This window comes from Nematostella vectensis, chromosome 3 (assembly GCF_932526225.1).
Source record: "Nematostella vectensis chromosome 3, jaNemVect1.1, whole genome shotgun sequence".
NCBI classification, from domain to species: domain Eukaryota; kingdom Metazoa; phylum Cnidaria; class Anthozoa; order Actiniaria; family Edwardsiidae; genus Nematostella; species Nematostella vectensis.
Window position 1 is genome coordinate 7,730,734 of NC_064036.1, and position 24,294 is coordinate 7,755,027.

At 42.7% G+C, this 24,294-nt stretch overlaps 1 protein-coding gene across 1 annotated transcript; it reads left to right on the plus strand.

The window, feature by feature from the left end:
* The first annotated feature begins 270 nt into the window (after positions 1 to 270).
* LOC5511260 (phosphoinositide 3-kinase regulatory subunit 4) lies at positions 271 to 23,504 on the plus strand. The gene is made up of 28 exons (XM_032380524.2): positions 271 to 542; positions 1,489 to 1,533; positions 5,732 to 5,932; positions 6,228 to 6,312; positions 6,500 to 6,825; positions 8,060 to 8,186; positions 8,325 to 8,400; positions 8,532 to 8,628; positions 8,935 to 9,020; positions 9,475 to 9,754; positions 10,310 to 10,475; positions 10,620 to 10,916; positions 12,642 to 12,776; positions 13,146 to 13,283; positions 13,431 to 13,522; positions 13,899 to 14,087; positions 14,337 to 14,517; positions 15,040 to 15,183; positions 15,834 to 16,017; positions 16,112 to 16,175; positions 17,246 to 17,305; positions 17,385 to 17,515; positions 19,877 to 19,961; positions 20,038 to 20,249; positions 20,338 to 20,463; positions 20,831 to 20,988; positions 21,256 to 21,431; positions 22,655 to 23,504. The coding sequence occupies exons 1-28, from the start codon at positions 451 to 453 to the stop codon at positions 22,860 to 22,862; spliced, it is 4,161 nt and encodes a 1,386-aa protein (XP_032236415.2). The 5' UTR covers positions 271 to 450; the 3' UTR covers positions 22,863 to 23,504.
* The last annotated feature ends 790 nt before the right edge of the window (positions 23,505 to 24,294 follow it).

Genomic DNA, 24,294 nt, shown 5'->3' on the forward strand with positions numbered 1-24,294 from the left:
CCAATGTTTATATATAAGTTTATTTTTGAACGTATCACGTCATAATATAGATCTATGCGTGTTGGTATATTTCAACTACACTTACTTATAGTGCTTGTTTTATTCATGAGATTATCTCGAGAAAGATTGACCATTTCCCTCGCAAATAAATACATAATATAGAAATGAAACAAGATAATTATAAAAAAAACACCATTTTAATTTTTTCGTTTCCAGGTTCCTATCTGCGCGCGGTCTAAATAGACACTGGGCTGCTGAGCAAACAAGGCTCGGTCGCTCAGTCAATGTTTAGATCTCCAGTCAAAACTTCACGAGTTTTTCCTGTGAGCTCTGAAAATAACAATTCCTTTAAAATGGCAACCCCTTGACAAAAACAATAGCAAGGATGTAGACAGCCAAGCAGTTACTTCTCTGCCGGGAGCTTGGGATGATAGTCGGGCATTTTTAGCCATGGGAAATCAACTCACTGGAATCGCTCCCTCACAGATTCTGAGTGTAGACCACTATTTTAGCGACCTCCCCGATTATGAGTTCGACCGAAGGTAAAGCAGTTATTTATCATCAATAGATTTAGACTCTTAAGAAATGTGAGCATTTCCCAGTGTTTCGATCTATGAGTTTTTACTTTGACATGTTGTTACATATTTATCATCTCGATTGTGGCGACTTTTCGCGTTAGTGATAAGCTCCCAAGTACGGAAATGAACATGTGTTTTTTATAATTTGGTTGATGGCTTGCATTTAACAATTACCTTCCCGAATATACGAAAAGTCTCCATTTCAAGGCAAACATAGTAAAATAAGTGCTACAGTTTGACGTAATTTAGCCTTGGTATTGCCGTATGTAGTAGTTGATGTTATCCTTTTATAATTTAGCTTTGTTTCTACCTTGGCTGTCATATTATCAATTGATCTCTTTCTTATTCAATATCACATTATGTTAATTTTTAAGATCTATATCTTTTCACGCAATCCCTCTTTTTATTTTCCTTCTCAATGCTTTTAGTTTCAATATTTGAAAGATAAAAGTATTCTTTATAGAAATAAAAATTAATCCTATTTTTTCATTTAAAACATAACTCAGTACTCTTCTTAATCCTTATAAATTCCTGTTTTTTCACCATTTGAATTGTTTTTATCCCTTTCACCTTATGCATAATATAAAAAAGTACATTATGAATTGGCATCGCACACTGCACAACAAAAATATAAGTTAAAATCACTTGGATTGACGGTTATTGATTTTTTATCTGATATTTTTTTTGTGGCATAGATAAAATGCATTTTATTTTTAACTTTCTATTTTATTGTTTCAAGTCTTTTTCTGAATTGTTCACATTAGGTGTCTATATTTGCTCATTTTAATCCATATCTTTTGGTGATGAATAGTGATGAATAGTCAATGATCTACCATAAACTTCTCGGCTATTGTATTTAAGGGGAAAAAGATTTAGAGATTCATTATCTTCTCTACTTGGTATTTTTTAGCTTGGGAAGCACAAGATTTTTCAAAGTAGCAAGGGCAAGACACAAGTAAGTACACATAGGGACCAGTAATTGCATTTTTTCATCTGTTTATTTTGGATCTGTAAATATTTGCTATCTCTCTCAAATTGTTATGTTAATGCCTTCCTTTGTTTAGCTCTTAATACAGGGCATATATTATATTGAGGGAAGGGCTCAATTTAGATAAAAATAGTTGCACAATAATCATAATAATAATAATAATAAGTTTAATTCAACCTTTCGCAGTATAGACTGGATTACAGGTGAGTCAGAGATACAAGTAAGTACTACAATAAAGTACAATTAATCAAATGTAATCAGCATATTTAACAGTAAAGAACTTGTTGAAACGACTCGTATAAGTAGGCCTCTGATACGATGTAGAATTAGACCTGAGGTTATACCCTGAATCATGTGTAATGTGACGCCCTTTAATGATAGAAAAAAGAGGATTCTCTGGTTTGACTCTGGAAACGAACCGCTGGCATGCAATATTTTTCTTCGCTCGTGCAACGTTGAAGGTTTGCAAGCGTGAGTGAACCCTCATAACTACGACCTGGGCAAGCGATCTTGAGCGCGCGCCTCTGAACATTCTCTAGGGCATCAGACAGATAATTTGGAAGGTTCGCGAAGCCTGTAGACGCATATTCAATGACCAATCTGATAAGTGACCGGTAGACTGTTATCAGCTCTATGGCATTTAGGCCGCATTTCTTAAGTACTCTTAGAGCATAAAGCCTTTTGTTAGCCTTCTTAATTATGAAGTTGCAGAACGCCAAGCAGCTTGAACGACTGCACCCGATCGATGGTATTACCGCTTACGGCCATGGGCTGCCAACTGCAACTAAGCTAACAGACATTTCTTTGCACTTTGATGGATTAAGGCGCATGTTATTCTTTAGGGCATATGCTTGAATGTCGTTAACAATGTGTCCTAGGAGGGATGGTGAGTTTCTAGGTACCACCTCAAGAACAGTCAAATCGTCCATGAACTTAGCCCGCGGGGGCTACGTCCTGACCAAGTCATTGATCATTACACAGAAGAGAATGGGACCAAGCCTGGTACCCTGGGGGATTCCCCCGTTAAGTAGTTGCAAGGAAGATGTTTTACCATCAAGGCAAACAGACTGCGAACGCCCTTGTAGTAAGGCTGCAACCCAGCGCAAAAGTGCCGTTTTAACATAAAGTGATTTTAACTTATCTAGTAAGATGTGATGGTCAATTAAAGCGAATGCTTTTCTGAAATCCGTGAAAAAGAGTCTAACCGAGCAATTGCCAAGATCAAGGGCCTCAAGCATAAGGTGTAGAATAAAGACAATAGCCTGTTCCGTAGATTTAGATGCAACTGCAAACTGCTTACTATCTATTTTATCTAAGACAACGGGGAGCATTCTCGAAAGTGTTAGTCCTTCCATGATCTTGGCGACTTGTGACGTTAGGGAGATAGGTCTCACATCGTTTTCCACGGTCTTGGCAGGCTTGGACTTAGGGAGAGGACGTGTGATAGCAAACTTTAGAAGAGATGGGAAGAAGCCATCAGTTAGCGAGCTGTTGTAAAGGTCACATATGACCGGAGCAAGTTTGAAGGCGAAGGTCTTCAGGATGGTATTAGGAGTTCCATCGGGACCGGGTGCTTTTTTTATCTTGGTGGCAGATAGGGCTCGCTCAACCTCCGGGATGGTGGCGACTTGTGACGTTAGGGAGATAGGTCTTACATCGTTTTCCACGGACTTGGCAGGCTTGGACTTAGGGAGAGGACGTGTGATAGCAAACTTTAGAAGAGATGGGAAGAAGCCATCAGTTAGCGAGCTGTTGTAAAGGTCACATATGACCGGAGCAAGTTTGAAGGCGAAGGTCTTCAGGATGGTATTAGGAATTCCATCGGGACCGGGTGCTTTTTTTATCTTGGTGGCAGATAGGGCTCGCTCAACCTCCGGGATGGTGGCAAGTAACCTAGCAGGGACTTCATCAACTTGAAAGGATGCCACATCGCGAGTAGTTAGAGGGGGGAGGTCATAGGTCAGCCCGACAAAGAAGGAATTCATCCTGCTACACAGAGACTCGAGAGGGTTGGAATCACTTGTAACAAGGAGCTGATCGTACCACTTTCCGTTACGACAGGAGCCACCAGATAAAGCTTTAACCTCCTTCCACCAACGACTGATGTTAGACTCTTTGAGGGCCTCGACCTTTCTCTCATAGAAGGTGCGCTTACAAGATTTAATTAGCCGCTGAACTTTTTTACGCCACAAGTGGAAGGCTGGTGAGCCCTTGCCACCCCTGGAGAAGGCTCGTTGCCTTTTAGAAATAGCGTGTTTAATCCGATGTGTAATCCAGGGTTTATCCGAGGGAGATGCGTGGATAGTATTGATAGGAAAGTACTTATTGAATGCTTCCGTCAGAGTACTGTGAAAGAGCTCAAATTTCTCCTTACACTAGGTCATGAGGAATAATTCATCCCACGAGTGAGCAGTTAGCCATCTCCCAAACTCCGTTATTCTGCTATCACGCTTATCGCGGCGCCCGATGGTTTTCTTGGGTGGCTTTCTGCGAGGTCCTTGTCGTATTAATATACAATAGTGGTCACTGTTCCCCAATTTCGGGAGTTGGACAGGCTTATCAGGCAGTTTGGGTTGGTTAGTTAGGCGCCAGTCCAATATACCAGTGTCTCTAGTCAGTACATCAACAATTTGACTCAGACCGCAAGAGCGCTTAAACACGGACGGCAAGATCTTGGTGAAGGTGGGGTTAAAATCACCCACGACCCACACCAGGCAGTCAGGATGTTTAGACATATAAGGGTCTACTTCACTTTGTATGTGCTCGTAAAGCTTGGTGTTATTATCAGTGGATGCTCGAGGAGGATGGTAGATGACTCCAAGCAAGATGCTTAAGACTGATCTAGAGAGGCGCACAGGTCTTAACTGCAACCAAAGGAACTCTGAAACACAATCAACAAGCTCCGGGGCGTTCACTTCTTTACATGGGGTCTCACTGTTCACGTATACAGCAACTCCACCCCCTGAACTGTACACGCGATCTTTGCGGAATATCGTAAAGTTGTTGAGCTGAGGGTCCAGAACATCAGGAGTAAGCCAGGACTCGGTTATACAAGCGATATCCACACAGTTGTGAGCGATAAAGCCGTCAAGTTAGTCGATTTTGGGTGAAATAGATGGAGCTTTGCATACAAGCAGCATAGGGATAGCAATTCCCTTTCCCGTGTAAGCGGCATTCAAGGTTGGACCTCTATCAGGAGCAGCAATAGGAGAGGGGACACTCAATACAGTTTCCTCTGTCAGGGGCCCTGTGGCCACAGGGGTACCAGAACCAATATGGCGGCGGCAGCGACTGGCTCGTTTTGATCGAAAACCTTTCCTGATACCCAGATCGTGAAGGGTCTCCCATAAATCCTCAGGAACACGCACCTTTGGTTGTGTTTTGCCGATTGACTTGAGAACGGCACTGCTGTATGTCACTCTGGACGAGGTAGCATCGTTTCGAGTTTCAAGATGGCGACCGGACATACATGAAAGGTCAACAAGCAGAGGCCAACGGCCACAGGTCAGCCATAAGTTGGCTAGATGGACTATAAGGTATACCATTAGGCCCAACGGCCTCTTATGTAGTGATGGAGTCAACATAAGGATCGCTTCAATAGAGAACAACACGAAACACAAACGAATTTTACGGAGGCAATTTAACCGAGGCAGCCAATATGGCGCTGCTGACTGTCATCATGGCTACACACTAATACGTATAGTTTTTCCTAGTCTAGGGACAATTTTTCAATTATATTTAATTGCACAGATCTATAAGGAACCAGCCATTAGTGGGTGAAAGACCCACTAAAACGTAATTGAGCTAGCCAAATATCTAGGGGAAAAAATACCAAATAAATTGGCCACAAAAGTATTAGGGGAAATTGATTACCTCCCCTAAGAACTCGATAGCAAAATTCCCCCAATCATTTGTGCAGGCAAGCCTATAGAACAAAATATACCAGTTATCCATGGCCTAAAGACAACGTAACCTTCCAGAAAAAAAAAATTATCTCTCCATCAGATATCAAATAAACAATCTCTAAAGTAAAGTTTTGATCACTTTCCTTAATTTTTAACATTACACACAATATTTGTGATACTGTAGCAGTAACTAAGCTCATGCTTAGCAAACAATTTTGTTAACTGTTCAATTTGTTTGTACAATATTGTGTCTGTTTCAGGGAAGGTCTGTGTGTGGTTAAAGTGTTTGCCATCCAAGACCCCTCACTGCCCTTGAAGACATATCAAGATGAGTTGACAAATATCAAAGTGCGGCTTGGCAATGCAGCTAATGTGCTGCCTTTTCAGAAGTCCATCCTCACTGACAAGGCTAGCCTACTGATCAGACAGTACATCAAGGATAACCTGTATGACAGAATCAGGTAAATATAACATGGGGAGTTGTGTAGGTGATACACAAGCTTGGTGAGAAAGCTATCTTCAACTGTAAGTCCCAGGGTTATAACCTAGAGGGGCACCCTGGGTGAATGTGCCCCTGTACTTGCTGCAGTGGGTTGTTTCTCATTAAAAGATTGTCAAAGACTATCCTTTTTCCATATGATACTGTACTTTATGATGTGATTATGATAGGTTATGCAATAAGGAAATCTGTCCAAATGACAGGAAACTGATGTTTATTTTAAAGTTTTTGTTTGATGCTTGGATTTTGTTCCCCAGCACAAGGCCATTTCTAAATCTTGTAGAGAAAAAGTGGATAGCATTCCAGCTGTTGTCTGCTCTGGAACAATGCCACTCTGCCATGGTAAGGATAAGTATGCCTTACAAAGGAGGCAAACAAGGGTGAATCCATTGCTTTACAAAGGAATTCTAAAGATATTTGTGCATCAAGAATCTGTAAAAAGTTTAAAATGTGTATTATTATCATTGTCCATGTCTCCTACAAACTGTTAGATTAGTATACAATGTCTGACTCTTTCTACAATTCTCAGGTCTGCCATGGAGACATTAAAACTGAAAACATCATGATCACAGCCTGGAACTGGGCGTTACTCTCTGATATAGCTAGTTTTAAGCCAGCCTATCTCCCCGAGGATAACCCAGCAGACTTCAACTTCTACTTCGATACCTCTAGACGGCGCACCTGTTATGTGGCACCAGAACGCTTCCTGGATGCTCGACAAGCTGAATCCCTGGCGACAAGTGGAGTGCCGTTTAGTATGGGGGAGGTCCAGGGTGGCCCTAGTCTGCCTGATATGGATCTCGTGCAGCATCGTAAAGGTGACCTTGCCCCTTCCATGGATGTGTTCTCTGTTGGGTGAGTGTCACATAAATATATAATATGTTGGGTGAGTGTCACATAAGATTTAAGTATATAATATGTTGGGTGAGTGTCACATAAGATATAATTATATAATATGTTGGGTGAGTGTCACATAAGATATAATTATATAATATGTTGGGTGAGTGTCACATAAGATATAATTATATAATATGCTGGGTGAGTGTCACATAAGATTTAAGTATATAATATGTTGGGTGAGTGTCACATAAGATATAATTATATAATATGTTGGGTGAGTGTCACATAAGATATAATTATATAATATGTTGGGTGAGTGTCACATAAGATATAATTATATAATATGCTGGGTGAGTGTCACATAAGATTTAAGTATATAATATGTTGGGTGAGTGTCACATAAGATATAATTATATAATATGTTGGGTGAGTGTCACAAGATATAATTATATGATATGTTGGATGAGTGTCACATAAGATATAATTATACAGGGCTTCTGGAATTACGCGGAAAAAAACTCAAAATTACGCGGGATTCTTTGCTAAATTATGCGCTAAATTACGCAGAAAATAAATCATTACGTGCTAAATTATGCGGGATTTTGCAATACGTTTCCTTAAAAACCAAAATTTTGCAGGATTCTTTACTGAATTACGCACTAAATTACACGGAATATCAACTGTTACGCCCAAACTACATTTTGTACCGAAGGAAAGCACGAAATAACTTGAAAAGGTTAATTTTTTGCGCGAAAATATGTTAGGCATGTTTTCATTGGCTTCTAGCCACCAGCCAATTAAAAACGGTATTTTATTTTTAAGTCCTAGGCCTTCGCGGTTTAGCAAAGAAAGCCAAATTACGCGCTTCCTCACAAGCACGTAATTCCAGAAGCCCTGATTATATAATAACAGCAAGATATTTTTTTCTAGTTAAATTCTAAAGATCTTTCAATTGACATAACTGTATTATTGAAGTGTTACCCTGTTTGCCTTGTCCAGTGGAACCACAGGTAACCCAACCCTCACTTCAAAGTTCAATTCTGTGTACTTTATTAATGGAAATTTCATAATCATAAGTTGGAATAAAATATGGATTACTGCAAATTATACAATATGTTCATCCACTAAACATTCCAGCATGCAACCATATCATCACTAATTTGCTTTGCATTTTCTGCTCTCCTTTTCTGCACCTTTCCTGGACGAATTATTCCACATTGTAATAAGATTGTAATATTTTTTTTCCAAGGTGTGTGATCGCAGAGTTATTCACAGATGGCAATAAGCTTTTTGATCTCTCTGAGCTGCTTGCATACAAGAAGGATGACTATTACCCTACTGCTGGGCTTTCCAAGATTGAGGACAACAGAATAAGGGTATGTGGATAATATTTTCTGCTCCACCAAGATGAGCACTATGTATCCTTTGAGTAGTTTATACATTTGTTTTGCTAATATCCAAGAAACCCCAAGCCTTTTTTAAATATCTAGCTCACTGTACCCTTGCTTTCTCAGGAAATGGTTGAACACATGATTTTGAAGGATCCTCAGCAAAGACTCACAGCAGTAGAATACATGAGAGTTTATAAAGGTACAGAACTAAGAGTAATACCATGGTAATTCCTAAAGCATACAGTAACAGTAATATTTTCTAAAGTGATATAGATAATTTCTTATCAGTTCATGTATTTCCATGTGTCTAATGCTTCTTTGTTTGACCAGGTCAAGTTTTCCCGGAGCAGTTTTATGACTTCTTGAAGGGCTACATGACAAGATTTGCCATCCTCCCTGTCCTGACCTCAGATGAAAAGATAAGCAGGTAGACATGTTTCCTGATTCAAGAGAAAGCTTGACATTGACTCCACCCTTTTGCATATTTTTTTGTACATGACATCTTCTGTGTATCTTTTAGAGGACAGACGCGCAAAAAATGAAATTTATTTGTTGCATATAACAATGAACATGTTTTCTTACGTTACTATCTAGTTTTGGGGAGTGCGCGCATACTGACGCCAAGCGTACATGTGCCTCTAATAATACGTGGACCCTTGACTAATCAGAACGCGTGTTTTATGAGTGTCGTTGTATAAGAGTAGTAACACAGTGGTTTTGACATTCTTTGCAGGATAAAGCGGGACATTAATCAGATTCTACAAGAACTGCTCCCACCCGGTGACCCAGGAGACTTGAAGCCTGGACAAGACAGAGATGGTATGTCCTTCTTTAGTTGCTATATGAGTGTTGTATTATGGGGAAGATTTTCTGTGCTCAATTTCCTTTAAAAAGAAAAAAAAATGACCAATTTACATGCTTGTAGAAGTTATCTGTATCTCTTAACATTTGCTTGCTTATTTACATTTTTTCTTCTACCTCTTTTGTGTTGCTTACTAGAAGGTTTCTAACCGAGAGGGAGCTCGTGCGCCGGAAAATACCAACCTGAGCTTTAGCGTATCAACCTCGCAATGGCATTTTTATATGGCATTTTTGGTCGTGAAAATTTATCGTAGGGCAATGCAAAATTCGGTAAAATGTATTGAGACATACGGGAATGCACGACGACCAATAAGCCAATCACAATGCGCGTACAGTCCTTGTCCTATGATAAATACAGATAACACCCATCCTTCCGTGTTTTTGCTCAAAAATTTGTTTTCACTTCTGACAGGCTGCCTAGTCATAGTAGTCTCCCTCCTGACGTCGTGCATTCGCACGTGCAAGTACTGCGTATCAAAGTTGACAGCCCTGGAACTTATGCTGACGATAGCGCGCCACGTGAGCGATGACGTCATCTTGGAGCGCTTGCTACCGTACATGCTGTTCTTAGTGAATGATCCGCTGCCCCAGGTGCGGGCTCAGGGCCTCAAGACTTTGACTCAGTGTCTACACCTCGTCAGGAATATTCCTCGTAGCGATGCGAACATCTTTCCTGAGTACATCCTGCCAAGGTTGGTACAACTGCTTGTAGGGCATTGGTATGAGCAATGGGCAAGGCGAGTTTCCCAATCTTGAATTTTTCTTTTTCAAACTCGATGATCCAAATCGGCTAGTAAACAGAAACACTTGAAATTGACTTGATATTTTAAGATGTGTATCCATTCACTCCCCATTACTAAGTACCACAAAGCCAGCCTAAATTGGTACCAAGTAATACTTGAAAAGCGGTGAATCACTAACACAAATCACTCTCAAACTGAAGCAGAGTCTTTGCCTTCTGTCATCATCCTCTTGGATCAGTTTCTTTTTTCTCAACCACAAAAAGGCTGCTTCTCCGAGCATGTTTCTCGTATTTTGAGCTGACTTCGTAGCGTTCTCTTGCTAGTTTATCATGGCTGACTCCTTAGCGTTCTCTTGCTAGTTTATCGTGGCTGACTCCGTAGCGTTTCTCTTGCTAGTTTATCATGGCTGACATCGTAACGTTCTCTTGCTAGTTTATCATGACTGACTCCGTAGCGTTCTCTTGCTAGTTTATCATGGCTGACTTCGTAGCGTTCTCTTGCTAGTTTATCGTGGCTGACTCAAGATGCCGAGGTCATTGTGCGCATAGCGTACGCAGAGAGCATAGCATCACTAGCAGAGACCGCGCTCAAGTTCCTTGAGATGGCTCAGCTAGACTACGCAAACGCCTCCATGGAGACCCAAGTTGACGATGCACCCATACAATACCAGGTAAGAGATGGTTTGTGATGACCTTAAACCATGTGCTGATTCTGCTTGCGTTCATGTGAACGCTTAAAACCACGAGCTCGTTCTTATGTGCGTACCCAGGACCTTTCCAGAAGCTCACCTCTTATTATTTAATTCCTCCCTTAGGGAAGCTACGACACGGAGTTGCAGGCGTTACATGAGCTCATCCAGCGAAAGGTCGTGACTTTACTGAGTGACCCTGAGAATATCGTTAAACAGACTCTTCTAGAGAATGGCATAACTCGACTGTGCGTGTTCTTCGGTCGTCAGAAAGCCAATGATGTACTCTTGTCTCACATGATTACATTCCTGAATGACAAGCGTGATTGGCAGCTCAGGGGGGCGTTTTTTGATAGCATAGTGGGCGTGGCCGCGTACGTGGGCTGGCAGAGTCTCGCGATGCTAAGACCGCTACTTGAACAGGTACGATGGGTACGGTTGATGGGCACCGCATGTAACAAGTTTACTCCTCTCCCATTTCCCAATAGATGGGTTACATGGCCCAAATCAGACCCCCCCCCCCAGACATACAAACCGGCTGGAAAATTTTTATGACTTTTGATATGACTTTTAAAATTTTTCGTGATTACTGAAGTGTTAGATGGCTCGAGACCGAGCATTTGTAGCCGCAACACAATCGAACTGGGTCCCTTTTGAATATTACCGCCGAATAAAACAAGATCATTCCTGTTTATTACGAAAGAATTATAGCTGCTACACAATCGAACTGGGTCCCTCTTGAATATTACCGCCGAATAAAACAAGATCATTCCTGTTTATTACGAAAGAATTATAGCTGCTACACAATCGAACTGGGTCCCTCTTGAATATTACCGCCGAATAAAACAAGATCATTCCTGTTTATTACGAAGGATTTATAGCCGCTACACAATCGAACTGGGTCCCTTTTGAATATTACCGCCGAATAAAACAAGATCATTCCTGTTTATTACGAAGGATTTATAGCCGCTACACAATCGAACTGGGTCCCTCTTGAATATTACCGCCGAATAAAACAAGATCATTCCTGTTTATTTCGAAGGATTTGTAGCCGCTACACAATCGAACTGGGTCCCTCTTGAATATTACCGCCAAATAAAACAAGATCATTCCTGTTTATTACGAAGGATTTATAGCCGCTACACAATCGAACTGGGCCCCTCTTGAATATTACCGCCGAATAAAACAAGATCATTCCTGTTTATTACGAAGGATTTGTAGCCGCTACACAATCGAACTGGGTCCCTTTTGAATATTACCGCCAAATAAAACAAGATCATTCCTGTTTATTACGAAAGGATTTGTAGCCGCTACACAAACGAACTGGGTCCCTCTTGAATATTACCGCCGAATAAAACAAGATCATTCCTGTTTATAACGAAGGATTTGTAGCCGCTACACAAACGAACTGGGTCCCTCTTGAATATTACCGCCAAATAAAACAAGATCATTCCTGTTTATTTCGAAGGATTTGTAGCCGCTACACAATCGAACTGGGTCCCTTTTGAATATTACCGCCAAATAAAAAAAGATCATTCCTGTTTATTACAAAGGATTTGTAGCCGCTACACAAACGAACTGGGTCCCTCTTGAATATTACCGCCAAATAAAACAAAATCATTCCTGTTTATTACGAAGGGATTGTAGCCGCTACACAATCGAACTGGGTCCCTTTTGAATATTACCGCCAAATAAAACAAGATCATTCCTGTTTATTACGAAGGATTTGTAGCCGCTACACAATCGAACTGGGTCCCTTTTGAATATTACCGCCAAATAAAACAAGATCATTCCTGTTTATTTTGAAGGGATTGTAGCCGCTACACAATCGAACTGGGTCCCTTTTGAATATTACCGCCGAATAAAACAAGATCATTCCTGTTTATTACGAAGGATTTGTAGCCGCTACACAATCGAACTGGGTCCCTCTTGAATATTACCGCCGAATAAAACAAGATCATTCCTGTTTATTACGAAGGATTTGTAGCCGCTACACAAACGAACTGGGTCCCTCTTGAATATTACCGCCGAATAAAACAAGATCATTCCTGTTTATTACGAAGGATTTGTAGCCGCTACACAATCGAACTGGGTCCCTTTTGAATATTACCGCCAAATAAAACAAGATCATTCCTGTTTATTACGAAGGGATTGAGTGACACGGAGGAGTTCGTAGTGTGCAAAGCCCTGAACGCGCTGACGTGTCTGGCTGAACTTGGCCTTCTGCAGAAACCCACGCTGCACGAACTTGTCTCTGAAATCGTCCCCTTCTTCTGCCATCCGGTAAGACCACGGTCATACGCATGCTCTGATTACCTTAAGACCACGATCATACGACTCGTTTCTTATTACCTCAGGACCACGATCATACGACTCGTCTCTTTTTTTTTTTTTTTTTTTTTTTTTTTTGGGGGGGGGGGGGGTATTGGTTCCCTGGAGTTAAGCTGTGCTGATAAATTAAAATGAGAGGGAAAGCAACCAAAGCAAACGTGTATAAGAGAGCACATCACAAAGTGATACTACAAAGGGGATTCTAGCATTGTTCTGTTCCTCCTCGTTGTCTCCTTGTCTATTCTAATCTAGGGAACTTGGCCCACAGGGCTCTGTTCCTCCTCATAGTGCTAGTTCTAATCTCGTGAATTTGTCTCGTAGAATATGTGGATTCGTTATGGCGCAGTGGGATTCGTCGCAGCAGTTGCGCGCACCCTCAATATTGCGGACGTTCACTGCAACCTTCTGCCTCTTCTCCAGCCATTCCTGAAGCAGCCCATCATACAAGTCGACCAGGAGGTGCGCAAAACACTAGAGCGGTCTTTTTGCTAAAGTTTCTAGTGCGCAAGACGGTCTCTTGTGTTAGCTATCGTGGTATTTTATCAAGTTATTCTAGTGAGTGCATAACACTGTCTCTTGTGTAATTTTTCGCGGTCTTTATTTCAGGTTATTCTTGTGAGTGTGTTGAAGGAGGCGATAAACAGATCAGTGTACGATTACATCGTCAAGTCAACACACATCGCCGCTCTCTTTGACAGGTACGCATCTGGTTCGAAACCAGGTCAGGTTGTTTTAAGGTGTATAAACCTGGCTCTCTGCCTGGGCCTGTGGATCTTCTTCGACAAGGGCGTTAAGTATTAGGTCTCTTATTTCAATATGACCTGTACTGCGAGACTTAAAACAACCACTGAAGTTGATGGTTCGTGGTACCATCTTCAGTGACGTGCTTACATACTCACTCGCCCTCATGGTGCCAAAGAGAAAGAAAAGCTCTGCTAGCAGTGTAACTTTGCAAACAGTTCCATGCGTGACAGAGGTAAGAACGACTGTGCTGTGGTCGACTGTTAGGAGTGCAAGACCTCTATGCAGCGCGTTCATTGTGTTGTGCATCGCTTGACCCCCATGCCCTTGCAGCCTCCAGGACCGCCAGCTGATGCGTAACGTGTGCCGGCCAGGCGAGAGGCCAAGCTACCCTGAGATCGAGGAGCCTTTAGTGCCAGTCTTCAAGAAACTGCACTCACAGGGAATCACCGAGGACGATGAGGACAAACTGCTCTTTCTTAGGGACATCATGATCAAATTACACCGCTCTAAGGCTAGCAGGTACGGGTAATATTCAATCAGGTTTTATTCAAGTCCGTAGATATTGCATCTTCATTTATCCTGCCAATTTCTCTAGGTCAGTTTTAAGCAGATGCTATCTTTGAAGCTATATTTGATCGGTGTTATTTTCGAGGAAATTAAGTTTAATTTCGTTGTAATCTTGAATGCTTCTCATGAGAAACCCGTCTCCACTCTTGTATCGGAGTCCGCCAAAAGTTAATATTTATCGTGAATTATTTTTTTCAACAGTGTGATGGACCAGCCTGGAAAACATGAAGATGTTCTACGTGGCGAGATCGACCTCAAACTGTGCGGAAAATCCGTGCGCAGGCGACATGCAGACCTAGTCAAGCAAGTCCCTGACAACGGGGGGACAATGGGGAAGAAGGGAGGAAGCAAGAACAGAAAAGCGCCTGTTGAGCAGGTCACGGTGAGCTGAACTAGATAGCGGGTTACAGTACCTTGATGTGGAGGGGAGGACAGGGTAAATGTATATAATATTCGTGGAAGAGCCTACCTACCTGGTGCAAATATGCAAAATTTACTAACTGTTAAAATATATATTTAGTGCCCGATCGCTATAAAGATCCCCAAGTATAAAACTTATAACGTTACAATATTACGTTTCCAAGAGTATGGGTGATTCTTGCTTTGTTTTATTGACAAAGTTCACTAATTGAGACTTTTGAGATTTCGAAATAGCACCCTCCCTTCTCTCTCCCCCTTCATGTCTGACAAATTGATACGCCTATGTGGGCTTACTAAAGATTCCATGATACCCTAACAAGGCACGCCCCTACCTGAACTGTCGCACCAAACTTGAGACATCTCCTGACTCTAGCGTTATCCTGAATCATCTGTGCCCTTGACATTCTATAACCAAGCGCTGCCCTAAATCCCCTAGCTTGCCCCTAGTCTTAATGGCTGACAACCATGAATCGTCTCTCAACAGAACCCTGAGTGGCATCAGATGTTTGGCGTCGTGGATACTGTTACAGCAGTAACGACAGCGGACAGGCGAGGGTCGCAGCCTGACCTCGCATCGCGGCCAAAATCACCGCTCACTAAGACCTACTCTGTACCAGCGGCCGTACAGGTAAACCTGCATATCCCGGACACGTCAGAAATAGCTCGCCTAACAGCCTTGATATAAAACCTTAATAAACCGGACATCAGCAATTGTTTGCCTCACGGGACGTGATGTAAAAACTCAATAGCCCTTCTCCTTGGTTGTACAGGTATAACATAGAACCCGCATAACCCGTTTACATAAATTATTGTTCTGTATCCATGGGCGAACGTGTATTTCATGGACAGTTTTGAATCTTTAACGCTATTCTTTTTGAAGACTTTGATTGGTAAAGGCATTGCAGTGAGATGGTATGGATGGTATGGAAGCCATCAATGTGTAGATCAATGAAAATATTTCAAGGCTTTTGACTGACAAAATCCTAATTGTATTTTTTCGCTTGGAATTTATGAGGGCGGTCTATGGAATTACTTCAAATCACTTCAAATTACTTTAATTTAGACCTTATGGTGACGAACTGCATGAAGCAGTCCGTATCTTTGTACTGATTTTATACAGTCGCTCCGTAACTTGTGAGGTGCGCTATATTAAAACAGCATTTTACATTTTTAAAATCTACGCAGATTGTAAGAGGTCTTTACGAGTTTTTACGAAAAAAGTGTTCAATAGTTTCGCACCTAACTTAGTAACTAATCACGTGTCCACCTTATACGTAGGAAACTCCTGACGTCACAACACGACCGCGCAGCCCCTCAGGCCCAGTCTCTCCGACGCGCAATGAGTCGAGTTCGTCGCTAGGTAAACAGGACCAGCCTCAGAATGGCACGCAGGCGAGGTTTGCGGGATGTAAGATCGAGCTGAGGAAGCTGGTTCACCACAAGCGGGATGAGTTTGCTGCTGGTAAAAGTCGCCATATCTGATGAATTATTCGGTTCCTTTAATGTGTAATCGTTTCTTGAAGCAGGACTTGAGGTAGCTATTTTGTACTCCTCAGATATGAAAGAGAAGTCATTAATCGGGAGTGTGCTGTCGGAAGGACGAAAGCAGACGCTGCAAAGGTATGTTTCATTCGCAAACCCCTCTAATCCTTTCTGATCAGGATATTCTTAGTTGAATATGATAACCCGTTGTGTTCAACAGAGTTCCCTATCTTTGTAAACTTATGATGTAAATACTTACGCACTGTGCAATTTAAGGTCTCGGTAAAGGTAAACGACGTGTCCGCGAAAAAAAAATATTGTCGCGCCGCAATTTTCACTACATGTACAAACTATATATCAAATAAAAGATAAAAGATTGAATTATCTCCTGCAAGTTTTATTTTTTGCGATAACTAAGTTTTGGGGCCTCAAACTCAAAAGTACGGAGATTACTCTAGAGCGTAATGTACCTTCGCGTTATTGCGCATGCACTTGCACGTAATTGCATCTCAATGACAGATAGATGATCTACCAAAATGTGTGAGGACTTTTTGTTATTTGACAATGTCAACAAAATATCACGAATTAAAGCTGGAACACTCATTTCTGGCGAAATTTGGATAGAAAAAGTGCTATAAAAGCGCTCTTCGGTCGAAAATCGAAAATTCCTCACACACTTTATGACATGGCATAAATATCTATCAGATCCCGAAAATTTGAAGGCGATGTCGCGAGGTTACGCCCGACAAGCTCGAGTTTTCGCCCCGAAATAATACGCTAGAAAAGTCAAAGATTTGGCGTGAATTCACGGTCAACAGGTCACGGGAAACAGCAAAGGCCCATTTTTAGCCGTCTTAGAATGCGATTTCTTGATTTTTTTTTTTTCAAAAATAAAGTTTAAGAACTATTGATACAGATTTTGTGGAGTCAAATTTACCTTTACCAAGAAATTAATTTATGGCGGTTTCAATGAGATGTTGGTGATAAGTACCAATTTTGTAAATAAGTATTTTTAGGGGTTCCCTATTACCTGGGGAAGGGGGGGGGGGGGTAGTAGGAATGTGGTAGGAGGAATGTTTGTGCATTTTAACTCCCATACATTCCTTCTGCAGGTGGGGGAAAAAGGCAGGGGGGACTTGGCCCACCCCTGTTTTGTGGCATCCGAAGGAACTATCGCTAATAAGTACACATTATGACATACATTTTAGGTGGTCACCGAAGGGGCTTTTGGTGGCACATCTACACGAGCATAAAGCTGCTATCAACAGGTATGGTTGAGGTTGTGTCATACTTTGGATGTCTCAACAGAAGAAAGTTATGGTTTTTACAACCTTTTGCGACTTACAGACTTCAAGTTAGCCAGGACCTCATGTATTTTGCCACCGCCTCGGATGACGGAACCGTGAAATTATGGGATCTCCAGAAGCTTGACGGGAAGAGCCTGATCAACAAGTCGAGACAGACTTACAGTAGACAAGGTAGGAGGGGAATCAAGTCAAGACAGACGTACAGTAGACAAGGTAGGAGGGGAGACAAGTGGAGACAGACGTACAGCAGACAAGGTAGGAGGGGAGACAAGTGGAGACAGACGTACAGCAGACAAGGTAGGAGGGGGAACAAGTGGAGACAGACGTACAGCAGACAAGGTAGGAGGGGAGACAAGTGGAGACAGACGTACAGCAGACAAGGTAGGAGGGGATACAAGTGGAGACAGACGTACAGTAGACAAGGTAGGAGGGGGAACAAGTCGAGACAGACGTACAGCAGACAAGGTAGGAGGGGAGACAAGTGGAGACAGACGTACAGCAGACAAGGTAAGAGGGGATACAAGTGGAGACAGACGTACAGCAGACAAGGTAAGAGGGGAACAAGTGGAGACAGACGTACAGCAGACAAGGTAGGAGGGGAGACAAGTGGAGACAGACGTACAGCAGACAAGGTAGGAGGGGAGACAAGTGGAGACAGACGTACAGCAGACAAGGTAGAAGGGGATACAAGTGGAGACAGACGTACAGCAGACAAGGTAGGAGGGGATACAAGTGGAGACAGACGTACAGCAGACAAGGTAAGAGGGGAGACAAGTGGAGACAGACGTACAGCAGACAAGGTAGGAGGGGATACAAGTGGAGACAGACGTACAGCAGACAAGGTAGAAGGGGGGGACAAGTCGAGACAGACGTACAGCAGACAAGGTAGGAGGGGATACAAGTGGAGACAGACGTACAGCAGACAAGGTAGGAGGGGGAACAAGTGGAGACAGACGTACAGCAGACAAGGTAGAAGGGGATACAAGTGGAGACAGACGTACAGCAGACAAGGTAGGAGGGGAACAAGTGGAGACAGACGTACAGCAGACAAGGTAGGAGGGGGAACAAGTCGAGACAGACGTACAGCAGACAAGGTAGGAGGGGAGACAAGTGGAGACGGACGTACAGCAGACAAGGTAAGAGGGGATACAAGTGGAGACAGACGTACAGCAGACAAGGTAAGAGGGGAACAAGTGGAGACAGACGTACAGCAGACAAGGTAGGAGGGGAGACAAGTGGAGACAGACGTACAGCAGACAAGGTAGGAGGGGGAACAAGTCGAGACAGACTTACAGTAGACAAGGTAGGAGGGGGAACAAGTCGAGACAGACGTACAGCAGACAAGGTAGAAGGGGAGACAAGTGGAGACAGACGTACAGCAGACAAGGTAGGAGGGGGAACAAGTCGAGACAGACGTACAGCAGACAAGGTAGGAGGGGATACAAGTGGAGACAGACGTACAGCAGACAAGGTAAGAGGGGAGACAAGTGGAGACAGACGTACAGCAGACAAGGTAGGAGGGGAGACAAGTGGAGACAGACGTACAGCAGACAAGGTAGGAGGGGATACATGTGGAGACAGACGTACAGCAGACAAGGTAGGAGGGGAACAAGTGGAGACAGACGTACAGCAGACAAGGTAGGAGGGGAACAAGTGGAGACAGACGTACAGCAGACAAGGTAGGAGGGGAGACAAGTGGAGACAGACGTACAGCAGACAAGGTAGGAGGGGGGAACAAGTCGAGACAGACGTACAGCAGACAAGGTAAGAGGGGATACAAGTGGAGACAGACGTACAGTAGACAAGGTAGGAGGGGGAACAAGTCGAGACAGACGTACAGCAGACAAGGTAGGAGGGGGAACAAGTCGAGACAGACGTACAGCAGACAAGGTAGGAGGGGAGACAAGTGGAGACAGACGTACAGCAGACAAGGTAGGAGGGGATACAAGTCGAGACAGACGTTCAGCAGACAAGGTAGGAGGGGAGACAAGTGGAGACAGACGTACAGTAGACAAGGTAGGAGGGGGAACAAGTCGAGACAGACGTACAGCAGACAAGGTAGGAGGGGAACAAGTGGAGACAGACGTACAGCAGACAAGGTAGGAGGGGATACAAGTGGAGACAGACGTACAGCAGACAAGGTAGAAGGGGATACAAGTGGAGACAGACGTACAGTAGACAAGGTAGGAGGGGGAACAAGTCGAGACAGACGTACAGCAGACAAGGTAGGAGGGGATACAAGTCGAGACAGACGTTCAGCAGACAAGGTAGGAGGGGAGACAAGTGGAGACAGACGTACAGCAGATAAGGTAGGAGGGGAGACAAGTGGAGACAGACGTACAGCAGACAAGGTAGGAGGGGAGACAAGTCGAAACAGACGTACAGCAGACAAGGTAGGAGATGAGACAAATAAAAATACAACTTATAGAAAAGCATATTAAACACCTTAAATAATTCATAGGGATGTAAGATGTAAGCGCTTGTTTTTTTGCATATTTATGTATCATCTAGAAGAAGTTAAATCATTCACAGGGTGTAAGATGAAGGCGCTTGTCTTCTGCCAGAGCTCTAGTTCAATCGCCTGCGCTTCCGATGAAGGTCTCCTCAATATATTCAGGTAATTTTATATCTATCAATTACGAAAATTTGGACACAGAACAAAAGCGACTAGAAGTCCTTGTTTTGATTTCTAGGATCGAGCAGAGCTCACAGCTACCTCCCACTCGACTACAAGTCTATCAAAAGAAAATAAACCGCTCAGAGGAGGGTCACGTGGTCGACATGGCGCATTTCGACACTGGTTCCCAATCCGTTCTCACCTACGCCACGTCTCACGGCTTGATATGCGGATGGGACTTGAGATCCGGAGCAATGGCTTGGAAACTAGCGAATAACCCGGCTCACGGTAATTTCTATTAAGTATTTAAAAGCTCTTTGATGATCCTGTGTTACACTGGCTTCTGCATATTTGACCGTGTGTCTTATTGCGGCAGGACTCATTACATCGTTTGTGGTAGACCCATGCCACTGCTGGCTCGCGGTCGGCACTAGCACAGGGAACCTGGTCTGCTGGGACCTGCGCTTCCAGCTGCCTATTACCAGTCTTTCCCATCCCAGAGGTACGCCAGTTTGTATATTTTGCCATGGGTTTGATGACTAGAAGGCTACAGTGACCCATTTAACCATATAGCTTGTCCCCATAAATACATTATTCACCTTATTTGGGATGATGAATTACATGGCCCAGACACCACGTGGTCGAGTGGAGGAAGCTTAATGCTACTGCCATACAACTCACAACAAACCATGGAATTTTGCTTAGGGTCATTTTTTTTCTTAGAGGGAAGGGGGGGGAGGGGGCGAATCTATTGTCCTTTACTGTACTTATAGTTAATATATTAATGTATGACCAGAGTAATGGACCTTTTCTTACCTTACCAAACCTTCTGAGCGTGGTGGCTGCATAACATCCCATCTCATTACCAGGTGCCCGAATCCGCCGCCTGGCAACCCATCCGACCGAGCAGTCCTGGGTTGTGTCCGCTGTGGAGGGAAACAATGAAGTGAGCATCTGGGACTTAGAGACTGGGGCGAGACGACAAACGCTGTGGGCCAGCAATACACCACCGCTGTCCCAAACAAAGGTAACCACAGGAACCCCGTCTCCTCAGGAAAGTCTTGATGTGAGTCCTTTCCACATACGTATCCAAGGATGCTTCCATACCGGCCCAATACAGATTTTATGAAAAGAAAAGAAGACTCCCTTCTTTATGTTTTCAAAAAAGCCATCACGATTGATTGATCAAGTATTTTAGATGCTTTATTCAGTAGATGAAAATGAATGCATCAGGTTTGTTATATTTTTCGAGGGTGTAGAATGAGATGTTTTCACAACCTATCCCTCCCTCCAGGTGTCGCCGCATGCTGTCCACGCACTGTATTCTAGTCCCGGGGACGCCACGCCCTTCATCCTCACCGCCGGGTCTGATCGACGCATCAGGATGTGGGATCTCTCGTACCCAGAGCACTCCCAGATGGTGGCGGGCGCGGCCACGGACAACCTAAACAGCGTAGTGCTGCAGTACAAGTAAGACATGTTTTGGTTGTATGTTGGTTTGTATGTTTTAACTCTACCGAACCCCTTTTGAGGTCAGTGAGTCCTGCCCGGAGTTATTTTAAATACAGACGTTTATAGGGGTTTTCCTGCGACTTGGAAAATAAAACACAGTAACCTAACATGATGGAAACTTGTCTTGTTCTCCAAGCTTGGTGAAAATCTTGTGAGAATGAAGCATAGAAATAGATAACTACGAGTTTGGTTGTTGAATGGAAATGGCACGAATCCAGCTTAAAATACGAAAAATTGGAAATGATAAGATAAAGCGGTGCTCTCTACGGTAGGTACTAAGTGTTTATGTGTTTTCAAAGCTATTTTTGTCAACATGCAGTGATTTAAGTGCGGGGAAAATCAGAAGAGAAAGCCGAATTCGCTGTTTACGACCGACTTCTAACTACAAGTTTTATCGGCAAACGTCAAGATTTACAGTAAATATACAAACGACAGTCTCATTCTTATATGAAATTGAAGTAACCTAGGTATAATATCAAACACAAGTTTAATGGTAGGACTTACACTGCTCTTGTAAGTGGTTTGTTTGCTTTTTGTTTTTCGTTTCTTCGTAGTAAATTTGTTTTTCAATTGAGTCCCAACTCTACACTAAAAGCGGCCAAGCAAAGAAAACAGGGCTAGCACTTTCTACGCTAACCGGAAAATGCTTATTTGCTTGTCCAGATTCGCAGAAAAATATCTCAAACCAACCTTTTCGCCGTCGATTGCCGATTTTTTGTGGGACATTTGTGGGACAACATGGCTGTTAGTGCACCATCTCTTTCCTGATTGGCTATTCGTGCGCGCGTGATTCACATGTCGGATCTATGAATACAAGTTTGGATTGTAAAAGTTTGGGTTGTTTGCTATAACACAAGTATCAAACTCCTTTTTGCATCCTAAGGGCTTTAGTTAGATAGGGGTATAGCTTGCTTAGCTCGGTACAATTCGAGTTGGAATTCTCCCCCTCCCATCTAGCTCCGGCATGTGCTTATGTCAAGATCTTGCTAGTGCACACAAAACAGAAAAGTTTTTTTAGTGACAGCGATATTGTTCTTCCGGGCTTCTATTTTCTCTCAGAAGTTTCTGTATCCTTGAGCATGTTAGTTTGTTTCCGATCAAATACACAATCAAATAAGGCAGTCCTGCCTAAACGATAAGATAAAATAACGAATGTCTGAATGACTGACTTCCTTTTCCAGGTCAAGACTGATAGACGGGACGGAAGTTTTCCAGGAGGTCTACTGCAAGCCTCGACAGAGCGTGTTACATGAGGATATGCCACGAAGGGGCCCAGCACAGCCCCCTGTGGGACACCACGAATGTATCAATGACATTGCCTTCTCAAAGTCGCCCCAGAATTTTATATTAACTGCAGCTAGGGACGGGGTGGTCAAGATATGGAAGTGATGTTGGCTGCAGCTAGGGACGTGTTGGTCAAGATATGGAGGTGATACAGAGTGCAGCTAAGGAAATGTTGGTCAAGATATGGAGGTGATACTGACTGGAGGTGACTGACTGCAGCTAGGGACGGGGCAGTCAAGATATGGGAGTGAGAACGCTGTAAAGTGTTAAAATAGTAAATAGCATTTCAATAGAAAGAAAGACCGAACTAACAAATTACATACTTTGATATTTCTCCGCTTTCCCACCCTGATCAATATCGAACTGGAACTCACAAATAACACCAGCAAATAGTCTAGTTCTTGTTGCCTGCGCGACAAAATGCAGCAATGTTAGCCGATGCTGCTATCAGATAAAAATCTAGATTTCATTTTTTTTATGTTATATGAAAGGTGCTGTGATTTGTTCGAACAGTCGTTTCAGGAATATAGGACATTGTGACTTCCTTCTTGGGCGGTACTTTAAGAATAATTTATATTTCATTCGAGTTTATTTTTATATTATATTGATCACCCAATTATGCAAGCGCTTTATTTTCATTAAATCGAATGAGTTTGTCACAAGGAGTTAGAATTAGGAAGAAATGTGCTGTATAGTATACGACTATTCAATAAGTTGATAAGCAGAATAAAAGTAAAATGATTTAAAGCATGACTGGTTTTTTTGGTGATTGCATTTCCCATGTCAGTCATGTCTCATGTGCCACTCGTGCCAAAAGACGCGGTTCATGCACACAATATATTGACAGGGAGACAAATTTTGTGAGGCATTCTGAAGCAGATTGAATATCTTCTATGCTCTTTGCGAATATATTCTATCCTGTGGCTGTCTTATTTGGTTTAGAGAAGAATAAGTAGAAAACGCTACGTCATTTTTGCATTACGTTACAATTGGATTGAGGATTAATCCATCACAAGCCAAGTGAGCGGAAAGGCGTGCTGACAAACATTTCAACTAAAACAACGAGTTGCACAACAAACCACAACACCGAATGGACATAAAACAACGCCTTTTTCCAACATGTTGTGAAAGTATGCAATACTTTTGTACTTTTATTTTTGTCACAAAGTGACGGGTCCTTTCTTAGTATCATGCAAACAAAGTTTGATCCTTTGCTTAATGCGAAAAGACGTCTAAGCACTTAAAGTGCTTATCGTAAACTTCGCTATTATTGACCATTAATTATTGACATATGTTGTTAAAACTATTTAGGGCTTCTTGAAAGTGATTCAGAAGTGTAAACGACAACCGCATTCCAATAGGATATGCAGGTGCATGCTCTTTACACACCGCCAGAGAAGCCCACTTTCGAGGTTCCGAAAGTTAGTTACAATATATCGACTAAACGACAGCTAGCAGGCATTACTGATAAAACTAAAACGACAAGCCACCGTAGGATAACCTTTTCTAGAAACATGACTTTTTGCGTCAAGGTCAC

Excerpts from the sequence above, each read along its gene's own strand:
- LOC5511260 (XM_032380524.2), top strand. The coding sequence starts at position 451 with ATGGGAAATCAACTCACTGGAATCGCTCCCTCACAGATTCTGAGTGTA. Across the intron at positions 16,018-16,111 it reads GCGGGATGAGTTTGCTGCTG|ATATGAAAGAGAAGTCATTA; the intron begins GTAAAAGTCGCC and ends TGTACTCCTCAG. Across the intron at positions 17,306-17,384 it reads CATAAAGCTGCTATCAACAG|ACTTCAAGTTAGCCAGGACC; the intron begins GTATGGTTGAGG and ends TGCGACTTACAG.